The sequence below is a fragment of the Lampris incognitus genome, chromosome 3, assembly GCF_029633865.1.
Source record: "Lampris incognitus isolate fLamInc1 chromosome 3, fLamInc1.hap2, whole genome shotgun sequence".
Lineage (NCBI taxonomy): Eukaryota > Metazoa > Chordata > Actinopteri > Lampriformes > Lampridae > Lampris > Lampris incognitus.
The window spans coordinates 7,730,276-7,751,134 of NC_079213.1; the positions used below are offsets into that span (position 1 = coordinate 7,730,276).

General features: G+C 52.2%; 1 protein-coding gene across 1 annotated transcript in view; it reads right to left on the reverse strand.

The window, feature by feature from the left end:
* etv6 (ETS variant transcription factor 6) overlaps window positions 1–19,032 on the reverse strand; it is a 36,540-nt gene extending 17,508 nt beyond the window's left edge. The window contains 2 exon segments of the mRNA XM_056276466.1: window positions 17,011–17,137; window positions 18,687–19,032. Of these exon segments, the coding sequence (XP_056132441.1) occupies window positions 17,011–17,137; window positions 18,687–18,716 (157 nt within the window). The 5' untranslated portion in view covers window positions 18,717–19,032.
* Between the last annotated feature and the right edge of the window lie 1,827 nt (window positions 19,033–20,859).

The window sequence follows — 20,859 nt, forward strand, 5'->3', positions numbered from 1 at the left end:
CTCTGATTTGACTGGACAGTCAATGAATCATCATCAGTCTGAAGTTTGGTCTATTTTGAATAGTTGCCTAGCAACAGCTTGCCAGTTAGCGAGCTAGCTAGCGAGCAATTAAGGAGTCTTGTGAACTGAACCTCCTGTGAATTGGTTGTGTTCAGAGAGGGGCTGCTAAAACAGTCATAACCAATCTAATGGCCCCTCCGGACATTAATATTAAACAGTAAAACTTGTGTGACTGAATTCAAATCTTGGGACTGGATCGGTCCTGAAAAATATAGCTGAACAAGAACACACACACACACACGGTGTACTCGGTTATGATGGCAGCATGCATTACGCCCCCGCGAAGCGCAAGCCTAGTCATCGCTTGTGCATGACTTATCGCCAGCCCTCAAACACTTCCTGTCGGAGTGGGACAGCTGTTATCTTTGGCTGGCGGCGCGGCGCATCGTCGCTGTCACACAAGGAACCCTGCGCTCCACTTGGGAGGCGTTTTCCGCACCCCGCACTCCGCCACCACCGTCACCCCTGCCCGTCAAACAGAGGAAGTTTTCACAATGAGCAATCAATATAAAATGAAACCCTGTCTCAGTTGTCACACACACACACACACACACACACACACACACACACACACACACACACACGGTGTGTCCTGTGTATTGAGATAGGGACACCAGCATTGTTGATCGTCTCTGGCAGACCCGGGGGCTGTCCTCCTAAAACACATTACAGCATGTCAGCCCGCCGTCGTCTCGGGTGTTTTGGTACAGTGCATTTCCTTAAATTCGTCATGTGTTGTAAAATCTTTTTTTTTACGATGCCTCGGTCGTCACCGACAGTCCCGTCGTCAAGTTCAACCCCTGATTTGAGAAATAAACCTCATCCACGGACAATTCGATAACCATCCTGCTGTTATTCATTGACTTACAGCTGAGGTTAAGGCAGCTATCAGAGATCACATGTTATGAGGAACTCTCAGCTGAGAAGGGACTTTGTTTCGGGCCCGCTCCGGCCCGGTGGCACTGGTAATGGCGTCGCACAAAGGTCAGAAGTGAGAACCGAGAGCTGCGGTTAGCCTCACGCCATGTCGTCCGTCTCCGCACGGGAGGAGCCGGCTGGAAGACGGCACGTCTATGAGGATCAATACCCGCGTCTGCAGAGCGAGGGTGGGACTGGGGGTTTTCCGATGCTTCTTATCTCCCAAACAGCGCCCGAATCAATTTGCCATCTGCACGGCGAGCGGCAGCTGTACTGTACGAGCACCTCCCACGGGGGGAGGACTGCGGGCAGGGGAGCACGGGGGTCAGAGGTCATGGCTGTGGTATGCTCTCTCCAGGGCCGCAGAGAGGTGCTCCTCCGCCAAAAAAGCTCTTCCGAGATCCGGTCTGCCGGACTCAGCCATCTGCACAGGGCCCAGCGGAGGAAGGAACGAGCAGAGCAGGAGGGAAGAGGAGGAGGAGGAGGAGGAAGAAGAAGGGGGCCCAAACAAATGTGTCCCACAACGCACTTTGGCAGGAAGCAATCCAGCGTGGGCTCGATTTCAGCACAGGAAACTTCCCGCGGTAAGGTTAGAGCAACGCTGTGCGGCTTATCAACAGTCAGTACACACACACACACACACACACACACACACACACACACACACACAAAAGAAGTATAAGAAGCGAGGAGCAAGTTTAAAAGAAGAATTTAAGAGAATAAAAAAGATGGAGGGAGAAAAGAAGCGATCCAGACTTCAATGAATAGCGATGGCAACAAACCCTCTCCTGTGATCAGACACGGTTCGGTTCAGACACTGAGCGAATTTAAACTAAACTGTGTTTCAACTTTCAGAAACTGAAACCAGAACTAAGCGTGTTTCTGCTAACGAACGCGAAGTGCATGAAGAACCCCCTCCCCCTACACGTGGAGGAACTCGGCCACGTCATCCAGAGCACATTTCGGCGGGGGAAATGGACAAGTATGCTTTAGGGCCTTGTAGAACCTGATAATGTAATAAACCCCCGATAATGCAATAAAAATCTGCTCTTGAGTCCATTGAAAATGCAATAAAACCTGATAATGTAATAACTTCCTGATAATGTAATAAAGTGCATTTGCATGTCCAACTTTGACCTGTTGGTGGCGCTAGAGCTGCCAACGCAGTATCACCACTGGGACCCATTAATAGGTGGTCTGCTGTTAAATTATTACAATATAGGGGAATTATTACGTTATCAGGACCTGCAAAATGAAGGCTAACCTGATCATGTAATAACCCCCTGTTAATGCAATACTTTATTACATTATCGGTAAAAAGTGTATTACATTAATAATGTAATAAATTTGCACATCATGTAATAACGCCACGTTTTTTTTTTCAAATCAAGACATAAATGTTGGTGGTTTATTACATAATGTACCAAATTATGACATTTTCTTCATAAAAAAAGTGTAACATTCGCATTTTGTAATAACCGGTGCAATATGTAACAACTTATTACAAAATGCGGATGTTACACTTTTTTAGGAAGAAAATGTAATAATTTGGTGCATTATGTAGTAAACCACCAAAATTTAAGTCTTGATTTGAAAAAAACGTGGCGTTATTACATAATGATGTGAAAATGTATTACATTATTACATAACGCGGCGTTATTACATAATGATGTGAAAATGTATTACATTATTACATAACGCGGCGTTATTACATAATGATGTGAAAATTTATTACATTATTACATAACGCTGCGTTATTACATAATGATGCGAAAATTTATTACATTATTACGTAACGCGGCGTGATTACATAATGCGGCGCTACAAGGAGAGTTCCGCTGCCTCGTCATGCTAAACTACATAAGCTGCTCGCTATCCTGGCAGCCTAGCTGCTCGGTGAGGCTTCTCCGCATGTTGTTCGTTGTCTTTATACTTTTTGTGTCCTTTATCCTGCGACACCGTAGCGAATTCGGGGGGGGGGAGGGGGGCAGCCCGGCAGGAGCGTCACAGCCGGGACGCGAACTCGGATTTCCCGCACCGCGGGCGGCAACGTTAACCAGTCGACTAAAGGGTCCGACCCGTTAGCCCCTAGCTTATTCGTGCACGTTCCACTGCAGACTGGTAAAGAAACGCAGTCCGCGGGTCCACCGTTGTCACTGGGAGGCGTGACGTGGCGTGACGTAGCGTAGCGTGGCGTGACGTGGCGTCCGTTCCGCGCAACGTGATTGGTTGACGTTTTTATTCAAAGGCGGGGGAAAATGGCGTCGCTATTTCGCCGCGTCGTTAATATCCACCTCCTGTGTGAAAGTACTCGCGACAAGAACAGCAGGTCGAAAGAGAGAACATACCGACATCCGGGAAACCCGCCCCCCCCCCCCGGTGTGTAAAGGCCTTTATGCCGACGACGTGTTCAGTTCACCGGTCGTCATGTCGACCGCCTGACACGTCACGTTTCCGGCCCGAGGGAGGATGAAAGGGTTTCGTGTTTGTTCTGCAGCTTCCTTTTAGCTTGGGTTGATGGCCACTTCAGAAATGATGCCTAACCGGTTCGGTGGAAACAGGTGCCGAGATGAACGACCGGGGGGGGAGGGGGGAGGGGGGGTTAAGAGAGAGACCGCACCTAAATCCCTCAACGTGCAATGTGTCTTGTCTGTGATCCGTTTCTTCAAGACGGTTGTTGTATTTTTGTGTCGACAGCCACCGATCTGTATTTCTGTTTGATACGCTTAGGTTGAACGAGTGTGTGTGTGTGTATATGTATGTGTGTGTGTGTGTGTGTATGTATGTGTGTGTGTGTGTGTGTGTGTGTGTGTATGTGTATGCTTATACCATGAAAAACCCTCAAGCATGACAGTAATATGCAAGGCCCTTGACTAAACCGTGGGCTCTTAATCCTCTCTGATGACACATAATTTTCACTGGGTGGATTCTTGGGCCCCCACTGGCTCTCTCTCTCTCTCTCTCCCTCTCTCTCTCTCTCTCTCTCTCTCTCTCTCTCTCTCTCTCTCTCTCGTTGTCTCGCTCTCTCTCTCTCTCTCTCCCAATGTTGCCAAGGCAACTCGTAAGCGCTTGGGATGAATGGAGGAGAGAGGAGGATGACATCACCGCTATCTTGTTTCTTTATTACTGTACTGGCTCCTGCTTTCAGCCTGGCAGCTCGTCCAGGTTTATCCTGCCGTGAACCTTCCAGCCGTGGGCGTGAGCTTTACCGGGAAGTTGGGCGGTTAATTTTGCATGACCGCTCACGTCACACGCACTCTCACATGCACATCCAAACGCATGAACGTCTCCTTCCCCTTCTTTTTGTGAACGCACATTTCCAATGTATTTTCTTTTATAACAAATGAATATTTAAAGAACTCTCCGCGGCCTCCGTTCTCTTTGTCGGCAGTGTGTTTGAACTGTGCGTACGGTCTCGCTTGTCCTTTCTGTTCTTCCATTTCTGCCTTTGAGAAACGGACCGGCCGCTTTGAATTGTCTTTCATTTGCTATGCAAAACTGCTCTGATCATCCGATCAAGCCTGTAGGAATTCTTTCTCCAACTGCAACTCTCCTACAACCCTTTCTCCGGTCTGGATGTAAAGAACTACTCCGCACCGCTGTCAAAGCCCACGAGAAAGAGGCACATGGCCCGAGAAAGGTAAAACATTACAGGGAGCGGTTTTCATTTGAGGGCGGCACGGTGGTTAGTGCAGTCGCCTCACGGCAAGAAAGTCTTGGGTTCGAGCCCCGGGGTAGTCCAACCTTGGGGGTCGTCCTCTGTGTGGAGTTTGTGTGTTCTCCCCGTGTCTGCGTGGGTTTCCTCCCACAGTCCACAGACATGTAGGTCAGGTGAATCGGCCCTACTAATTGTCCCTCGGTGTCAATGTGTCATGTCGTGGCACACGTCACTGTAGGAGGTGGACAGCCCTTGTTGGCTGTGTGGGGTCTTCTGTGCATTTTTGCAGGGGCCACATGTAATAATAGTTGAGGCAGCTAAGGGATCTATGTTAGCCGAACTACTCTGGGTAGGCTGATTAGTCGGGCACAGTTAAACCCGATATTTCAAGTGCACCCAACATTTTAGTTGGATTGGCTTAGGAAAATGAGCTGAGGAAGCTAAAACCTCACATCGTTTTTTACAGCGTGGCGGCCTGTCCAGGGTGTCTCCCCGCCTGCCGCCCCAATGACTGCTGGGATAGGCTGCAGCATCCCCGTGACCCTGAGTTGGATAAGCGGTTTGGATAATGGATGGATGGATGTTCCTCTGATGGTTTTTGAGGCACCGGTACATCTATAATCAACTCAAAACTTATTTTCTCACCATTTTTGTAAGCCTAACTAACATGCTGAAACAGTGATGATGTCATAGAAATACTGGTGGAGATATCGTAGCACGGCCCCGAAAGTGCACCGCACACGCATCCTTTCCCCTCGTTTTGCCAGATGCAAATCGACATCCAGTTTGTGTATTTCAGAATAACGCTAACACACTATCCTAGCCAGTCAAACTGCACTGCTCGGTGATACAAATTTGGAGTATCGAGATATCAAACGCTCGCTGGCAGGAGGTCCGGTTGGTCCCGACCTCCGAGAATCTGCGAGTACGAAGACCCGTCATTAAAATACACGGAAACCCTCCAGGATGGGAGGCTTTCTTCGAGTCTGTGATCATTTTACGTTTTGTGTTTTTCCTGACTGGAGCGAACCTGGACCAGACGGAGAGAGGGATCGGGACTGTGCTTTCCTTCCATCGGGTTCTTCGGCGGTTCAGCTCTTCAAGTAAGTGTTTGGCTTTCCCCTGGAAGTGAGGGCAGGTGGCTATTATCCTTCCAGCTCAATGGAGGAAAGGCTTTACTTTCTTCTGCCTCCGAGACCCAGCAGAAGGAAGAGGAAGAGGGTTTAGCGTGTGAGAGAGGGGCGGCGGCCGTGACCTTGTGACACACTGACTCAGGGACATGTGGGTCGGACAATTACACTTTTCCTCAGCCAACACTCTCACCCCTGTTAGACTTTCCTATTGTCTCTCTGTCTGTCTGTCTGTCCACTAGTCACTCTCGCTCCCCTTTCTAGTCTGTCTCTGTAGACTGTCTCTCCTTCCAGTGTTTTCTTGCTACTCTCTAGTCTCTCTCCCCATTCTAGTCTGTCTCTGTAGACTGTCTCTCCTTCCAGTGTCTTTCTTGCTACTCTCTAGTCTCTCTCCCCATTCTAGTCTGTCTCTCCTTCCAGTGTCTTTCTTGCTACTCTCTAGTCTCTCTCCCCATTCTAGTCTGTCTCTCCTTCCAGTGTCTTTCTTGCTACTCTCTAGTCTCTCTCCCCATTCTAGTCTGTCTCTGTAGTCTGTCTCTCCTTCCAGTGTCTTTCTTGCTACTCTCTAGTCTCTCTCCCCATTCTAGTCTGTCTCTCCTTCCAGTGTCTTTCTTGCTACTCTCTAGTCTCTCTCCCCATTCTAGTCTGTCTCTGTAGTCTGTCTCTCCTTCCAGTGTCTTTCTTACTACTCTCTAGTCTCTCTCCCCATTCTAGTCTGTCTCTGTAGTCTGTCTCTCCTTCCAGTGTCTTTCTTGCTACTCTCTAGTCTCTCTCTCCATTCTAGTCCGTCTCTGTAGTCTGTCTCTCCTTCCAGTGTCTTTCTTGCTACTCTCTAGTCTCTCTCTCCATTCTAGTCCGTCTTTGTAAACTGTCTCTCCTTCCAGTGTCTTTCTTGCTACTCTCTAGTCTCTCTCCCCATTCTAGTCCGTCTCTGTAGTCTGTCTCTCCTTCCAGTGTCTTTCTTGCTACTCTCTAGTCTCTCTCCCCATTCTAGTCCATCTCTGTAGTCTGTCTCTCCTTCCAGTGTCTTTCTTGCTACTCTCTAGTCTCTCTCCCCATTCTAGTCTGTCTCTGTAGTCTGTCTCTCCTTCCAGTGTCTTCCTTGCTACTCTCTAGTCTCTCTCCCCATTCTAGTCTGTCTCTGTAGTCTGTCTCTCCTTCCAGTGTCTTCCTTGCTACTCTCTAGTCTCTCTCCCCATTCTAGTCTGTCTCTGTAGTCTGTCTCTCCTTCCAGTGTCTTCCTTGCTACTCTCTAGTCTCTCTCCCCATTCTAGTCTGTCTCTGTAGTCTGTCTCTCCTTCCAGTGTCTTTCTTGCTACTCTCTAGTCTCTCTCCCCATTCTAGTCTGTCTCTGTAGTCTGTCTCTCCTTCCAGTGTCTTTCTTGCTACTCTCTAGTCTCTCTCCCCATTCTAGTCCGTCTCTGTAGTCTGTCTCTCCTTCCAGTGTCTTTCTTGCTACTCTCTAGTCTCTCTTCCCATTCTAGTCTGTCTCTGTAGTCTGTCTCTCCTTCCAGTGTCTTTCTTGCTACTCTCTAGTCTCTCTCCCCATTCTAGTCTGTCTCTGTAGTCTGTCTCTCCTTCGAGTGTCTGTCTTGCTACTCTCTAGTCTCTCTCCCCATTCTAGTCCGTCTCTGTAGTCTGTCTCTCCTTCCAGCGTCTTTCTTGCTACTCTCTAGTCTCTCTTCCCCTTCTAGTTTCTCTCTCTCTCTCCCTTCTAGTCTGTCTCTCTCTACTCTGTAGTCTCTCTCCCTTCTAGTCTGTCTCTCTATTTTCTAGTCTCTTCCCTTTCTACTCTCCATCTCTCTCCCTTCTAGTCTGTCTCTCTCTACTCTGTAGTCTCTCTTCCTTCTAGTTTCTCTCTTTCTTGTCTGTCCCTTCTAGTCTCTCTCTCCTTCTAGTCTACCTCTTTATTTTCTAGTCACTTCCCTCTCTAGTTTCTATCTCTCTCTCCGTTCTAGTCTCCCTCTCATTCTAGTTTCTCTTCTAATCTCTCACCATTTTAGTTTTCCCCCCTTCTAATCTGTCTTTCTCTCGTCTCTCTTCCTCTTTCTAGTCTCTCTCTCCCTTCTAGTCTTCCCTTAACTGTGATTACATCCTTATGATTTTACGATTTTACTGTCAAACATGTTTTTCTTCCTTTCTTTCCTCTCCTTCAGTCTCAGCAACCTCTTGCCAGACTGTTCTTGTGAATAAGAATTTTGTTCCTGAGTGACTTTGCCTGGTTAAATAAACCTGAAATAAAGACATTAAAATAGTCTCTGTCTCGCCCGCTCTCTCTCTCTCTCTGGTAAAGTCCGTGTCACTATGCAAACAGGGCTTTTTTACTCTTTTGGTCTATAGGATCCCCACCCGTCTCCCGTTTACGCCTTCTCCACTTCCTCTCACAAGCATGCACGTGTCTGTTCCTGTCCAACACACCAGAAAAAAAAAAAGGGGGGGGGGAAACTGGACACCATCCAGTCAAAACAAACATAAAATAGATCATCAATCAAGTGAATCTTTTATGGCCAGGAAGTAGCGCGACCTGTTTCTGATAGCTTGTTGTTTGCGGCCGGAGCAAGCTGGCTCTTGTAGGTTAGTTCCTGAATCCAACGTCAACTGCTCCCTTTCCTTTTGTTTGAGCGCCAATTTTTTTGTGTTGTTTTTTTTTTTGTTTTTTTTTAACATTCGAGCTGAAGCTTCAAAGAGATTTGTTTAACTAAAACCGCCCCATCCTGTCTGAAACTCACACGCAGCCTGTTAACACGGCGCACCGTCTCTACTGAGAGGGATGAAGAACAAAACAAAAAAACAACACTGAACGCCGTAGCGTGGCAAAGGCCGTCGCTTCAGTGTGGCTCGTTAATAAATCCTGCAAAAGTGCACCTGGAATGACCAGTTGCACTGCTCGACTCGGATCAGGGATTACCCAGCGTGTGGCGCTGCCTCTGAGGGGAGTGCGGGAGGAAAAATGTAGCGGTGGTGTGAAGCTGTTACATGGCGGCTCGTGTGCAACATCATTGCAATTTGATACAAATTACGGGTGTCCTAGTTTCCATAACCGCTGTGTTATGTATGGTTAATCGTAATTTAAACGATGCCATTTTTCTTTGACGCGGCTGAGAAACATGACAGGGTTGGCACGGCGGCCCGGTGGTTAGCGCTGTGGCCTCACGGCGAGAAAGGCCCTGGGTTCGAACCCCAGGCCCTTTCTGTGTGGAGTTTGCATGTTCTCCCCGTGTCGGCGTGGGTGTCCTCCCACCATCAAAAAGACATGCACGTTAGGGTTGATATTCCTGTCTGTGCCCCTGAGCAAGGCAGTGGTAAGAAGAACTGGAGTTGGTCCCCGGGCGCTGCGGCTGACCACCGCTCCCATACAAGAGGATGGGTGAAATGCAGAAGGCAAATTCATCGTAAGAGTAGGATGACAAAATAAAAGTGTCTCTCTTCTTCATTTCCCCCCATCTTCTCTCAAGATGGGCCTATCGGTGTGTCCTCGCCCTCGCCCTCGCCCATCCTCTTTGCTCTTTAAAAGTGACGACTTGCGTGCAACTTTGTTGCAATTTATTGAAACTTTGCTGCAGTGTAGTTTCAGTATTGGGGTAGGGGGTCGATTCACGTAAGAATCGCGATTCATATCTTCTATGATTCCGGAAGAGATTCACAAATTCCAAAAATCGCCAGCAGGCCCCTCGCTGCTGGCAATGTTGACTTGCTGCGCACCTGTCCTGGCTTCCGGAAAACACGACAGTGGCTAGTCAGTCGCTGCTAACCTTAGCTCTTGGTAGCCTTTCTAAAAATGGAGCAGTCCCATCATCACTGTAGGCAAGCGTTTGGGCGCATTGTGGATTTTAATGTAGCGAATCCAGGGGGCAGCAGAGAGCCTCCGCAGCCGGGACATGAACCCGTGTCTCCCGCACCATGGGGGATTACGCTACCCAGTCGACCAAAGGGTCCGACCCGTTAGCCGAGGCCTAGCGAGTCTAGTCATCCGTGCACCCAGAATCTCCCGGGGAAGAAGGAGCTTGACACGACTCATTCGGTATGCAAGATTTGCAAAACGAACGTTCAGTATTTCGGGAACACGACACACGTTAGCTCTCACGTCACACGCCATCGCCCGGAGTTGAACGGATGGAACGACGACCTCCTGCCACATTAACACACAACCAACGCGCACTGCACCACTTCACCGAACTCCCAGCCAATTCTGAACGGGCGAAAAAATATAAGATAACTGCTAGATCCATCATCGCCTGTTTCATTTCAAAAGACCCGCACCCCTACAGCGTAGGCGACAGTGAAGGCTTTAGATTTATGATCCAGACAACTGGGCCAAGATACGACATCCCATCGAAAGGTCGGGTTGGCCTGTGTGTGTTCACATCATTAAAATCAATTGATACAACGTTTTCAAACGTAGAAACGACATAATCTTCTGCCTTCGTGCCATAATCTGCCACGCCGCCTTGCTGAGCGCACAGCGGACCGGACTAGATCCTGAAATTAGCACCCCTATGTACCAAACCTGGAACCCCTTTGAGTCGAAAATCGATTTTTGAATCGAATCGTGACCCCCAAGAATCGAGATCGAAATCGAGTCGTGAGATTCCGAAAGATCCCCACCCCTCCTCGGTATCGGTGGGGTGAATATTTTGTTAACGTGCATTCTGATGATTTGTGCGTGATTAAACTTGACGCCTGAAAGGTTGTGGGGGACTGGGGGTGCATCAGCCTGGTTGGGATGTAGGGGTAGGGGGGACTGGGGGTGCATCAGCCTGGTTGGGATGTAGGGGTAGGGGGGACTGGGGGTGCATCAGCCTGGTTGGGATGTAGGGGTAGGGGGGACTGGGGGTGCATCAGCCTGGTTGGGATGTAGGGGTAGGGGGGGTGGGGGTGCATAGCCTAAGAAGTTTGGGAACCCCTGACTTGGATTTATCTTTGCATGTTATTAAAGCTGAGAAGCCGTACCGCAGCGCCGCCTGAGGGGGGCGTGCCAGTCTGCCGGTCGATATCGAGACGCCGCCTGAAGCGGCTGAAACGAGACGGCAGAGCAGGGCCCCCCCCCCCCCGGTTTGCAATGACGGTGTGTGACGTTTGATCTGGGGGTTGGGGAGGTGGTATGGGGTGGGAAGCGGGGGGGGGAGGGGGTAAAATGTCATGTGGAGTGTGCTACAAACAGGAAAGGGGGGGGGCTGTTTGGTCGTCGGCATGTGAGAACAGTTTCCCTTTCAGAGGAGAAAAGAGAGGGAGTTGAAGGGGGGGACACACACACACACACAGACACACACACACACACAGACACACACACACACACACACACACAAAACAACAACATTTATTCAGGAAGCGGCGTCTGCCCACTCAGGAAATTCCTGAGGACAAGAGCTGCTTCCAGGCACAGGAAATTTCCCCTCAGAAAGACACACACACACACACACACACACACACACACACACACACACACACACACACACACACACACGCACGCACACAAATTCCCCCATACAGTAGGCAAGGTAACGAGCTGCTCATAGGGGGAAGGTGGGCGGTGGATGGGGGGGGGGGAGGGGGGGTCATTTGCAAGCCTACACATTTCACACAAAGTAAACACACAACAAGCACGCACCTACATTACCTCTAGCACACTGTGCACAAATACACACATATCTCTCGCTCTCATCCGCCCACTCACAGAGGCATGCATGGCTCGAACCCAGCTGTGAGCAGCCACACACACACACACACACACACACACACACACACACACACAGACACACACAAAGCAGCGAGTGCCGTTTCCATGGACATGAATAGGGAGTTTTTGTTGCTTCGGATCCGCGCGTCCGATCCCCGCCGCGCCGCGTGTGCGTTGCAGCTGGTCCGGCTCGTAACATCTGGAACGCCGTCTCAGGGAAGCGGAGACACCAGCGCTCCGGACGGCCGCCCGGCCCGGGGAGGGCCGAGATACAAACACTCCTCTCCTCTTGCCCCGCTCCTATTGGAAGCGCGGGACTCGAACCAGCGTCGCGCTCCCGTGCGAGGACGATCGTATAGCAGCAGGGTCGTGGACGACCCTGCAGGCCGGTAGGCAGGCGCCCTGCACCCACCCGCCGTGACCCGACGCTAACGAGCCCCTCTCTGTGGGGAGGGGCAGTGGGCACCGTCCGGACGGGGGTGCGGGGCACCGAGGTGTGTCGCTTGTCGCTTGTCCCTCTTTAACTGTAAGGTCTCTAGTGTTGTGGTTGTGGTTCGGGGATCAGGGACACTTGGTCTTGGTATCCCCCAGCCGTGCAACACACCCCAAAACTACAACAACACACATACCTCCAAACTAAACCCATCCATCCAGCCCTTATCCGAACCGCTTATCCCTCTCAGGGTGGCGGGGATGCCGGAGCCTATCCCAGCAGTCACTGGGCGGCAGGCGGGGAGACACCCTGGACCGGCCGCCAGGCCATCACAGGGCCCACACAAACACACACATTCAAACCTAGGGACAACTTAGTATGGCCCATTCACCTGACCTACATGACTGTGGGAGGAAACCGGAGCCCCACCCTGACACGGGGACGACACGCAGACTCCACACAGAGGACGACCCGGGACGGCCCAGCTAAACCAAGAGAGGGAACGCCAGCCAGGATGGCTGTCGGAACCGCCGGTCTGCGTGGGCTAGCGGTTAGCTTAGCCTGCCCCGCTTCCGCGTCCCGTCAGACCGCCCTCGGTGCTTCCTCCTCGGGCGCAGCTCCAGCCAGGGGCCGTGGCCCCTGGGCCCACCCGATGCAGCAGACCAGGCTCCCCCAGCCGATCCAGCACCAGCCACGACGACACTAAAAACACCACAGCCAACGCCAGGCGAGGCCGCCGGCAGACCGCCCTCGGTGTTACCGGATTTGTCCGACAGTCGCCGCACGGACACAAAGAGAATTTCCAAAAAGGATGATAAACGAAACTAACGCCGACCCGAGGCCATCCGCAGTCCTTTCCAAAAAGAAGAAAGAAATGTTACTGCATCGTAATCCATGCCATGGTGGGAGCGGCCATTTTGGTTTGATTTCTATTATTTACGGCCCACTGTCGGACCCCTGTGAGGTCCTTTATATTTTTCCCAAATTCCATTTCAGTTTTCCTGTTATCCAATTTTATGCCTCTTTTTTTTCTAAATTCGGATTTTTGTCTTTTTATCCGTTTCTCCTGTAACGAAGTTTGTGTCGTCGGTAGAAAGAAAAGCAAGATGGCCGCGTGCGTGCCTCCTTTGTTACACACCGTCGTCTTCTGTGGCGCCGGTCACTCGATACCCCGCTTACTGATGTCAAACACACAGAAGAGTGATGGATGGATGACACGAGGACTTTAAAACTCCCAATATTTTCCCCAAAATTCCTCTCGCCACAATCTCAGAGTTGTGCACACTGTGGTGTTTGTGTGTGAAATGTGTTCTTGTGTGTGTGTGTGTCCATGTTCGCCTCTTTTCTGCATCGTGGAAACCAGCGGCCCACAACCACTGAGCAGTTACTACACAACACACATGAACAACACTTCCTGCAGGCCAGCCATTACTCTGCTAGCTTATGACATTCACGAACTGCCTCCATCACACACACACACACACACACACACACACACACACACACACACACACACACACAACCCATGCATGCATGCACGTGCACGCGCGCGCACACACAAAGAAACAGATAGACACACACATACATTCACACAAAAAGAGACAGACACGCATAAAGAGACAGCTAGACACACACACACACAGACACACACAAAGAGACAGACACACAAAGAGACAGCTAGACACACAAACACATACAGACACACACAAAGAGACAGACACACAAAGAGACAGCTAGACACACACAAAGAGACAGCTAGACACACACACAGACACACACGTACACAGAGAGAGACACACATACACAGAAGACACACACACACACACACACAGAGACAGACGCATGCATGCATGCACACACAGAGAGAAAGACACACACACAGACACACACGTACACAGAGAGACACACACACACACACAGACACACACGTACACAGAGAGACACACACATACACAGCAGACACAGAGACAGACGCGTGCATGCATGCACACACAGAGAGAAAGACACACACACAGACACACACGTACACAGAGAGACACACACACACACACACACACACACACACATGTACACAGAGAGACACACACATACACAGCAGACACAGAGACAGACGCGTGCATACATGCACACACAGAGAAAGACACACACACACACACACACACAAAGAGAGAGAGAGACACACACACACACACAAAGAGATAGAGAGACACACACACACACAAAGAGATAGAGAGACACACACACACGCGCACACACACAAAGAGAGAGAGAGACACACACACACAGCCATGCACAGTGTGATAGAAACTACAGTCTCAACATGAGAGAAATCTTTGAGGGGAAGAAGAGTTTAATAAAAACACAACAAAACAAAGGGACTTGTCAGTGAGGCGTGAGTGAGGCTGCAGACGAGGCAGACCTCTTCTCCTCCCGTGGAGGAGGTGGTGCAGAGGGTTAAAATGGAGCCTAGCAGCATTCTTAAAGGGTGAGGAGCCGGCTGCGACTCTCTCCCTGATCTAATCCACTTCCCCTGCAGGAAATGGAGAAGGCGGATTTCTGCCCACACTGCAATTTCCTCCCCCCTTGCTCTCTCTCTCTCTCTCTCTTTTCTTCCCTCCCCCCCTCCCCTCCCCCCCTCCCCCCCTTCCCCCCAGGACAAAATTCTCTTTGAATGGCTGAATGGGGAGTTAATGGATGGCTTGTCTCGCAGTACATGCATCTGTTTGTTTGGACAGAGGAGGTGTTCTGACTCCAGGGATGGACGGGGACAGACGTGTCGCGGGACAGCTCGGGGACCGGGAAAGGGGGGGGGGGGAGGGAGGGAGGGGGGGGTTCGATCATTACCGAGGCGGGGACGGCAATAAGGCGAGTAAGACTTTAGACTTAAAAAAAAGAAAAGAAAGTCCTTCCGTGCGGGACGTGCGGATGGAGGAGAGTCAAAGTCTGCGTCCTCTATATAGGACAATAGTCCTCATAAATATGATGCAGAAGTAACGTCCAGTTGTGTGTGTGGGGGGGGGGGAGGGGGGGTTGTGGGGTGGGGAGGGGAGGGGGGGGGACTCCTCCACAGCGCTCCGGGGAGATGGCCTGGCCGACCTAATTGGGTACATTTACAGGAAAGCCGACGTAGACCTGTTGAGCTCTCTTCCTTGTTCTGTGACAATGCAGAAGGGGAAGTGGGCTGAGGGAGTTTCCTGCTCGCCGTCCACGTGCGCAGACAAAGCCGCGCTCGCTCATCATGCAGCTAATGGCCGTAAAGTGGCCGCGTTAAGGAGCCCTGAACTTCACACGCTGGACGCTGGTTAAATATTGATGGTTTCTTTCACAAAGCCCCCCCTCCTCCTCCTCCTCCTCCTCCTCCTCCTCGCTCTTTAAACAGCGGTCCTCTGCGCTGGCGGCGCTCCAGACCCGCCCGTCCCTTCTCATTGGCTGTGCGGCCATGGACCGGCGTGAGACCGAGGTGAAGTCCCCAGCAGCTCACCTGTTGCCTCGCACACGAGACGAGCTGTCCGCGGCCCCCAGCAGCGCGACACGAACGCAACGACACACCCAAACTACGACACCACACATGTCCACGCGACCAAAAAAACTACAAAACCCGTATATCCAACGCAACAACAACAACAACAAGAATCCCTGTCCGAGAGAGCGAACGCCAGGTCGGCCTGTCGGTCTTCATGGGCCCGGCGGTCCGCTTAGTCGGCCCCGCTTCTGCGTCCTCCTCAGGCCGCCCGACATGGCGCCCGAAATGTGTCCCATTTCAAAACATGTCCCGGGCGCTTTCGTCTTTACTTCCTCGCCCGGCGTCTTGACTTTCCTCCGTTTCGGCTGTTCGAGATTGCGGCGGGCGTACGGAACGGGGCCGGTGGGGACATGGTGCTGGTGGGGACATGGTGCTGGTGGGGACATGGGGCTGGTGGGGACATGGGGCTGGTGGGGACATGGTGCTGGTGGGGACATGGTGCTGGTGGGGACATGGGGCTGGTGGGGACATGGTGCTGGTGGGGACATGGGGCTGGTGGTCCAGGGCCTGTACTCATGGTGCTGGTGGGGACATGGTGCTGGTGGTCCAGCGCCTGTACTCATGGTGCTGGTGGGGACATGGTGCTGGTGGGGACATGGTGCTGGTGGGGACGTGGTGCTGGCGGTCCAGGGCCTGTACTCACGGTGCTGGCGGTCCAGGGCCTGTACTCGTCCCTGCCACCGTGCCAATTCACGACACCACCCATATAACCAGCACACAGCAGATGTGCTAACCACGTGCCACACGCCTCCTCCCCTACATGTGGAGTCGCCAGCCGCTTCTTTTCACCTGACAGTGTGGAGTTTCACCAGGAGGAAATAGCACGTGGGAGGATCACGCTATTCCCCCCAGTCCCCCCCCCCAATTGTGTCTGTCGGGACGCCAACCAAGCCGGGGGCAACACGGGGATTCGAACCGGCGATCCCCGTGTTGGTAGGCAACGGAACAGACCGCCACGCCACCTGGACGGCCCTTTGACTCTTTATTCAGAATCGCTTGAGATAAAGGCGTCTGCTAAGTGCAGAAGTTGTAAAAAGGTAAACATGGGTGAACTCTCGCCCTCCTTCCCACCTCCACACCAGCTGCCGCCTCTCTTTCTAATCATTCACCAAACACCAGTTAGCGCTGACCTGCCGTGGTTCCCCCGCGCTGTATCTTTTCTCGTGCCCTTCCGTGTTGTGGAAGCGAGGCGGACTCACCTCACCTCACCTCACGCCACCGACGGTGTCACACGGCGTCTCGTTCCGCCGTCCCCGAGACCGGCTCCGCTGCGCTTCTCGACAAGTCCAGACCGCTGGAGCGAGAGCCAAGGGTCTCGGACCGGCGGCCTCCTCCGACACCTCGCGGGCCACAGGCCGACGCATGACCCGGTGTGTGCCTTGGCGTGCACGTGTGTGTGTGCGCGCGCGCGTCTGTACCTTTGCGGCGTTCAGGTTGAGGACGCCGTTGTGTGACACTGATTCGAAGTAGTTATCAAACACAGGATGTGGACTCCCACACCGACATCTGAGGAACACGACCCGCCCCTCTTCTTCTGATTAACTTATCATTGTGGTGTGTGTAGTGTGTGTAGTGTGTGTGTGTGTGTGTGTGTGTAGTGTGTGTACTCACGCAGGTGCGCCGGCAGCCTGGCAGGCTTGTCCTCCATTCGGCTGGCTGGCTTGGCCACGGGGGCATGGACGGGGGAGGAAGTGGAGTTTGGCAGGGGGCTCGCGGAAGGACTGAAAGGGCTCCTCTCCTGCTATGAATAGACACAGAGACACAAAGCATGCCTCACACTCGGGCCTCCAGTAACGTGCCGGCCCTGAACCCAAACAGCCCCCTCCCTCCCTCCCTCCCTCCCTCGCCTCCCCTCCGGGAGCACACCGTTAACCTTGAACGGATGAGTATCGCCTCCTGCGTTCCTCCCTTAAGACGGGTTGCGACTCCCGAGTCAGAGCTGGCTCGACTAAAATAGTGCAGGTCCACTCGGCCCCCTACTTTCGCTTTGCGAGGCTGCACAAGACCTCCTGCGGCGTCGAGGCCGGACGCAGACGAGCGTGTGCCACGAAATGCCAAGTGTTTTGCTTCCGCCCCCTCTGCACCGGGTCCCTCCACGCACAGCGGCGTGTCCTCTCCGGTTCACCGCGGGCCAGCGGGGACGTCAGCCGGTGCGGTGACCGGTTGGACGGGAACCTGGCACGCCGCTGGCACCGCGCGGCACACGGCTCCGCGCATCTGTTTAAAACTAATCGGCAATCTATTTCTGATCAAGTGTGACATTTAAAACCCGTACGTAACGCGGACACGTGTCAGTCTACACCCCCCCCCACCCCCTCAAACGCTCGTTTTCAGGTGATGGGACAGGGTGCGAGAGCAGTATTCGGCAGCCCTTCAAGTTTCCAATAGAAGCACTTCTGCACTCCCACAGCCAGGAACCGGTCCTCCGCCACCAGGTCCCTGTGACGGAGACCTGCGTAGACCCACCGAGCCAGCACACCCAGCAAAAACACAACACAACAAAAACACGTCTCGCAATCATCACCTCAGGGAGCCCTGTGCCCCAGTTTCAGCTGTGGGGAAAAGGTGGGGACATTTTCCTCCTCTGCACTTGTTGAACCTTCTCGCGGGCGAGATAAGACTGTGACTCACGCCGAGCGGGGACGGCGGGTTGTAAAGTTATATGATGCACATCTCGACCCCGCACGTTTTATTTGTCTTAAGAGTGAAGCGATTTGCCCCCCCCCCTCCCCGAAACAGCTTTGAGTTGGAGGTCTCGGCTGAGGAGACGCAACCGGACCACCGTACCTGCTGCTGCTGGGCAGGTTTTACCTCCACACGGCAACAAACCCAGCAGCAGCAGCAGCAGCTAGCTTACAGGCTCTCCCCAGCGTGCAGCCGGTCAGGTAGTCCTCTTCCAGCACTCTTAGTGGCCGCGTTTCGCTTCGCGTTTCGCCGGGGCAGCGGTGTGCACACACATGCACGCTCTTCTGCAGTTGTTTTGGGGGCTCTTGGGAGTGTGTTACCCATGCACACAGCCTCAGTCGGTTACCCCTTGACATACGTGCGTTACGCCTACGCCGCATTCGTCCGCTGCACGAACTTGCCCGGGACACATCGGTGTCCCGCGGCGCTCGTATGGCAGCGCCGGTAGGAGTCGTGACCGGACCGTCTCCGCGCGGACTTTCCCCGCCAGCGCCGCAGCTACAAGCCGGAGCAACAGATGACTGACAACACAAACGCCGCAACTATGCGTTCCCCCGGGCGGACAAACCAGTACACCCGACAGGGGCAAATTACCGATATACCTGGGTCGTTATGGAGGAGGACTCGGACATGTCTTCCGTGAAGTTCTCCCCTTCTTCCTCTTCTTCCACTTTTGCTCTTTTCTTTCCCCCCTTTTTTCCCCCCCTCTCTCCGTGAAACAAACCGTAGTAACACCCGCGACCCCCCCCCCGCCCGCCCCCGCTGACTTTGCGCTGGTTCCTCGTAAGCAAGAAGTTTTGGGGGGCTTTATGTGGCCAGTCGGTCCATAACACGGCAGCTTTCGGTCCTCCGCGCTGGAAACTTCTTTGTTTCCCTGTTGGGGGGGGGGGGGTTACATCGCGGCAGTGTGCTGGTTAATAATCCCTTCCTGGAAGACGGAGCCGAAAGACGGACATCTCCGCTGCTCTCATTGATTTGGATGAACTGACGTGAATTCCCAGCATTGAGCCCTGCCCCCTTAAAGGGAAACCCAAAAGCAGGAAATATCTGATCGCAGGGAAACTGGGTTGCCAGGTTGTGCGGGCTTCCGCCAAATTGGACTGGGGGGGAAAAAAAAGAAACACGTCGTTTGAAGATCGGGTATCAGGTGCGCACGCGGTCAGCAACCTGTTTCTCTGGTTTGTCGTTCGGCTAATTATAGATGTTCACAGTTCCGAGAGCCGGAGTAAGCCGCTAGGCGGCGCCGGGGCAGAAATGTACCCCTATCAATCTAACATTTCCACCGCGAGCGTGTTCCCTGTCCACTTAAGGCCAGTTGTGTACTATTAGTTGGCCACAAGTTTATCATCGCCGCCAGGCGGCAGTCTGGAGGGGATTATACATTTGGTCGCGCGCGCGCGTGTGTCCGCGGCTAATCTCGCGGACTGCTGGACCTATCAGCAGCCTACGTTGTTTTGGGCACAGTTGTGACCGGATGATGAGGAAACCTTTCGTGGTTGCGCTGTCGCCGCCCCCTCTCTCCGTTCACTCTCCAGCTCGCTCGACCGACGCTGGTGACTGTCGTCGCCCAGTCTAAGTGAGCCGCGCGTGTACAACCCACGTGGGCGGATCCTATGCCCCTTTTCCATGACGTGGTTCCGGTTCCGGCTCGGCTCGGCTCGGCTCGCTTCCGTGTCGTTTTCCATTACCGTAACGGTATCCCTTTCAGCATAGCTGGTCGTCATAGCGACGCCCGGTTTCAATTTCAAAATGCGCTTTTAAGATAACTTCCGCTTCGACCGCTTCGGTATTTAAAAATGCCGGGTAATTTTTCCCCCTCCCCATTCTTTATTGAACACATTTTCCTATACAGCGGTACAAAGACATTGACAATAGAAAAGAAAAAGAAAAAGGAAACAAAAATAAACAAAAAAAAGATTACATTTTACAATGCCAGAGTTTCTGTTATATGCGGCATATTAAATTCACCCAGTAATTTAAAGGTCTTAGTAGCTTTTTTTGTTTTTAAGATGAAATAAAATGGTGCTATATTGTTTGAGTCCATTAATGAATTGCAGGAAATTTGGCTCGGTTCCCGGCCATTTTTTCTTATGAATATGGAATTTTCTAAAAATAATAACTAGTTGTATGATATACAGCCTCTTATTGGTTGATGCTAGATCCAACGGGGTGTAGGCACGGAAGTCGCCATGATTGGCTGTTGCGTCGGCCAATAAACAGCGCGGAACCTCGAAGCGCGCTGACTTGAGACAAATGACGCGCACTGAAACGTCGGCCCGGGCTCCTTTGACTACATGTGACGTCACGGATTATGTTACTAGCTAGCGTTGGTTAGCTTTATAGCTATTTAGCTGTGTGTTTTTTACAATCCACGTTGACAATAGAGTTGGTTAGTAAAGGTGCGAGGGTCGAAGGCCCGAGCTGCGTCTAACGTCAACCTACTGTTTCCCGCTGTTCCTAAACTAAACTAGCTAACTAACGTTAACTTAATTCGCCCCAGCTATTGCTCTGTCTGTCGGTCTGGCAGTCAGTGCGCTTCAAGGTTCCGCGCTGTCTACTGGCCGACGCAACAACCAATCACGTCTACTTCCGTGCCTACACCCCGTTGGCTCTAGCGTCAACCCATGTTATTTCCATGCCGAGCGATATCCCGTGCGCGCATTGATGACGCAGTGACGCGTTTCTTGACCAATCAGAGGTCTGCATTGATTTTGGTACCCGCTCCAGTTTTTTTGGAACCTTGACAAAGGTGGTACCAGAATAGTGGTAATGTAA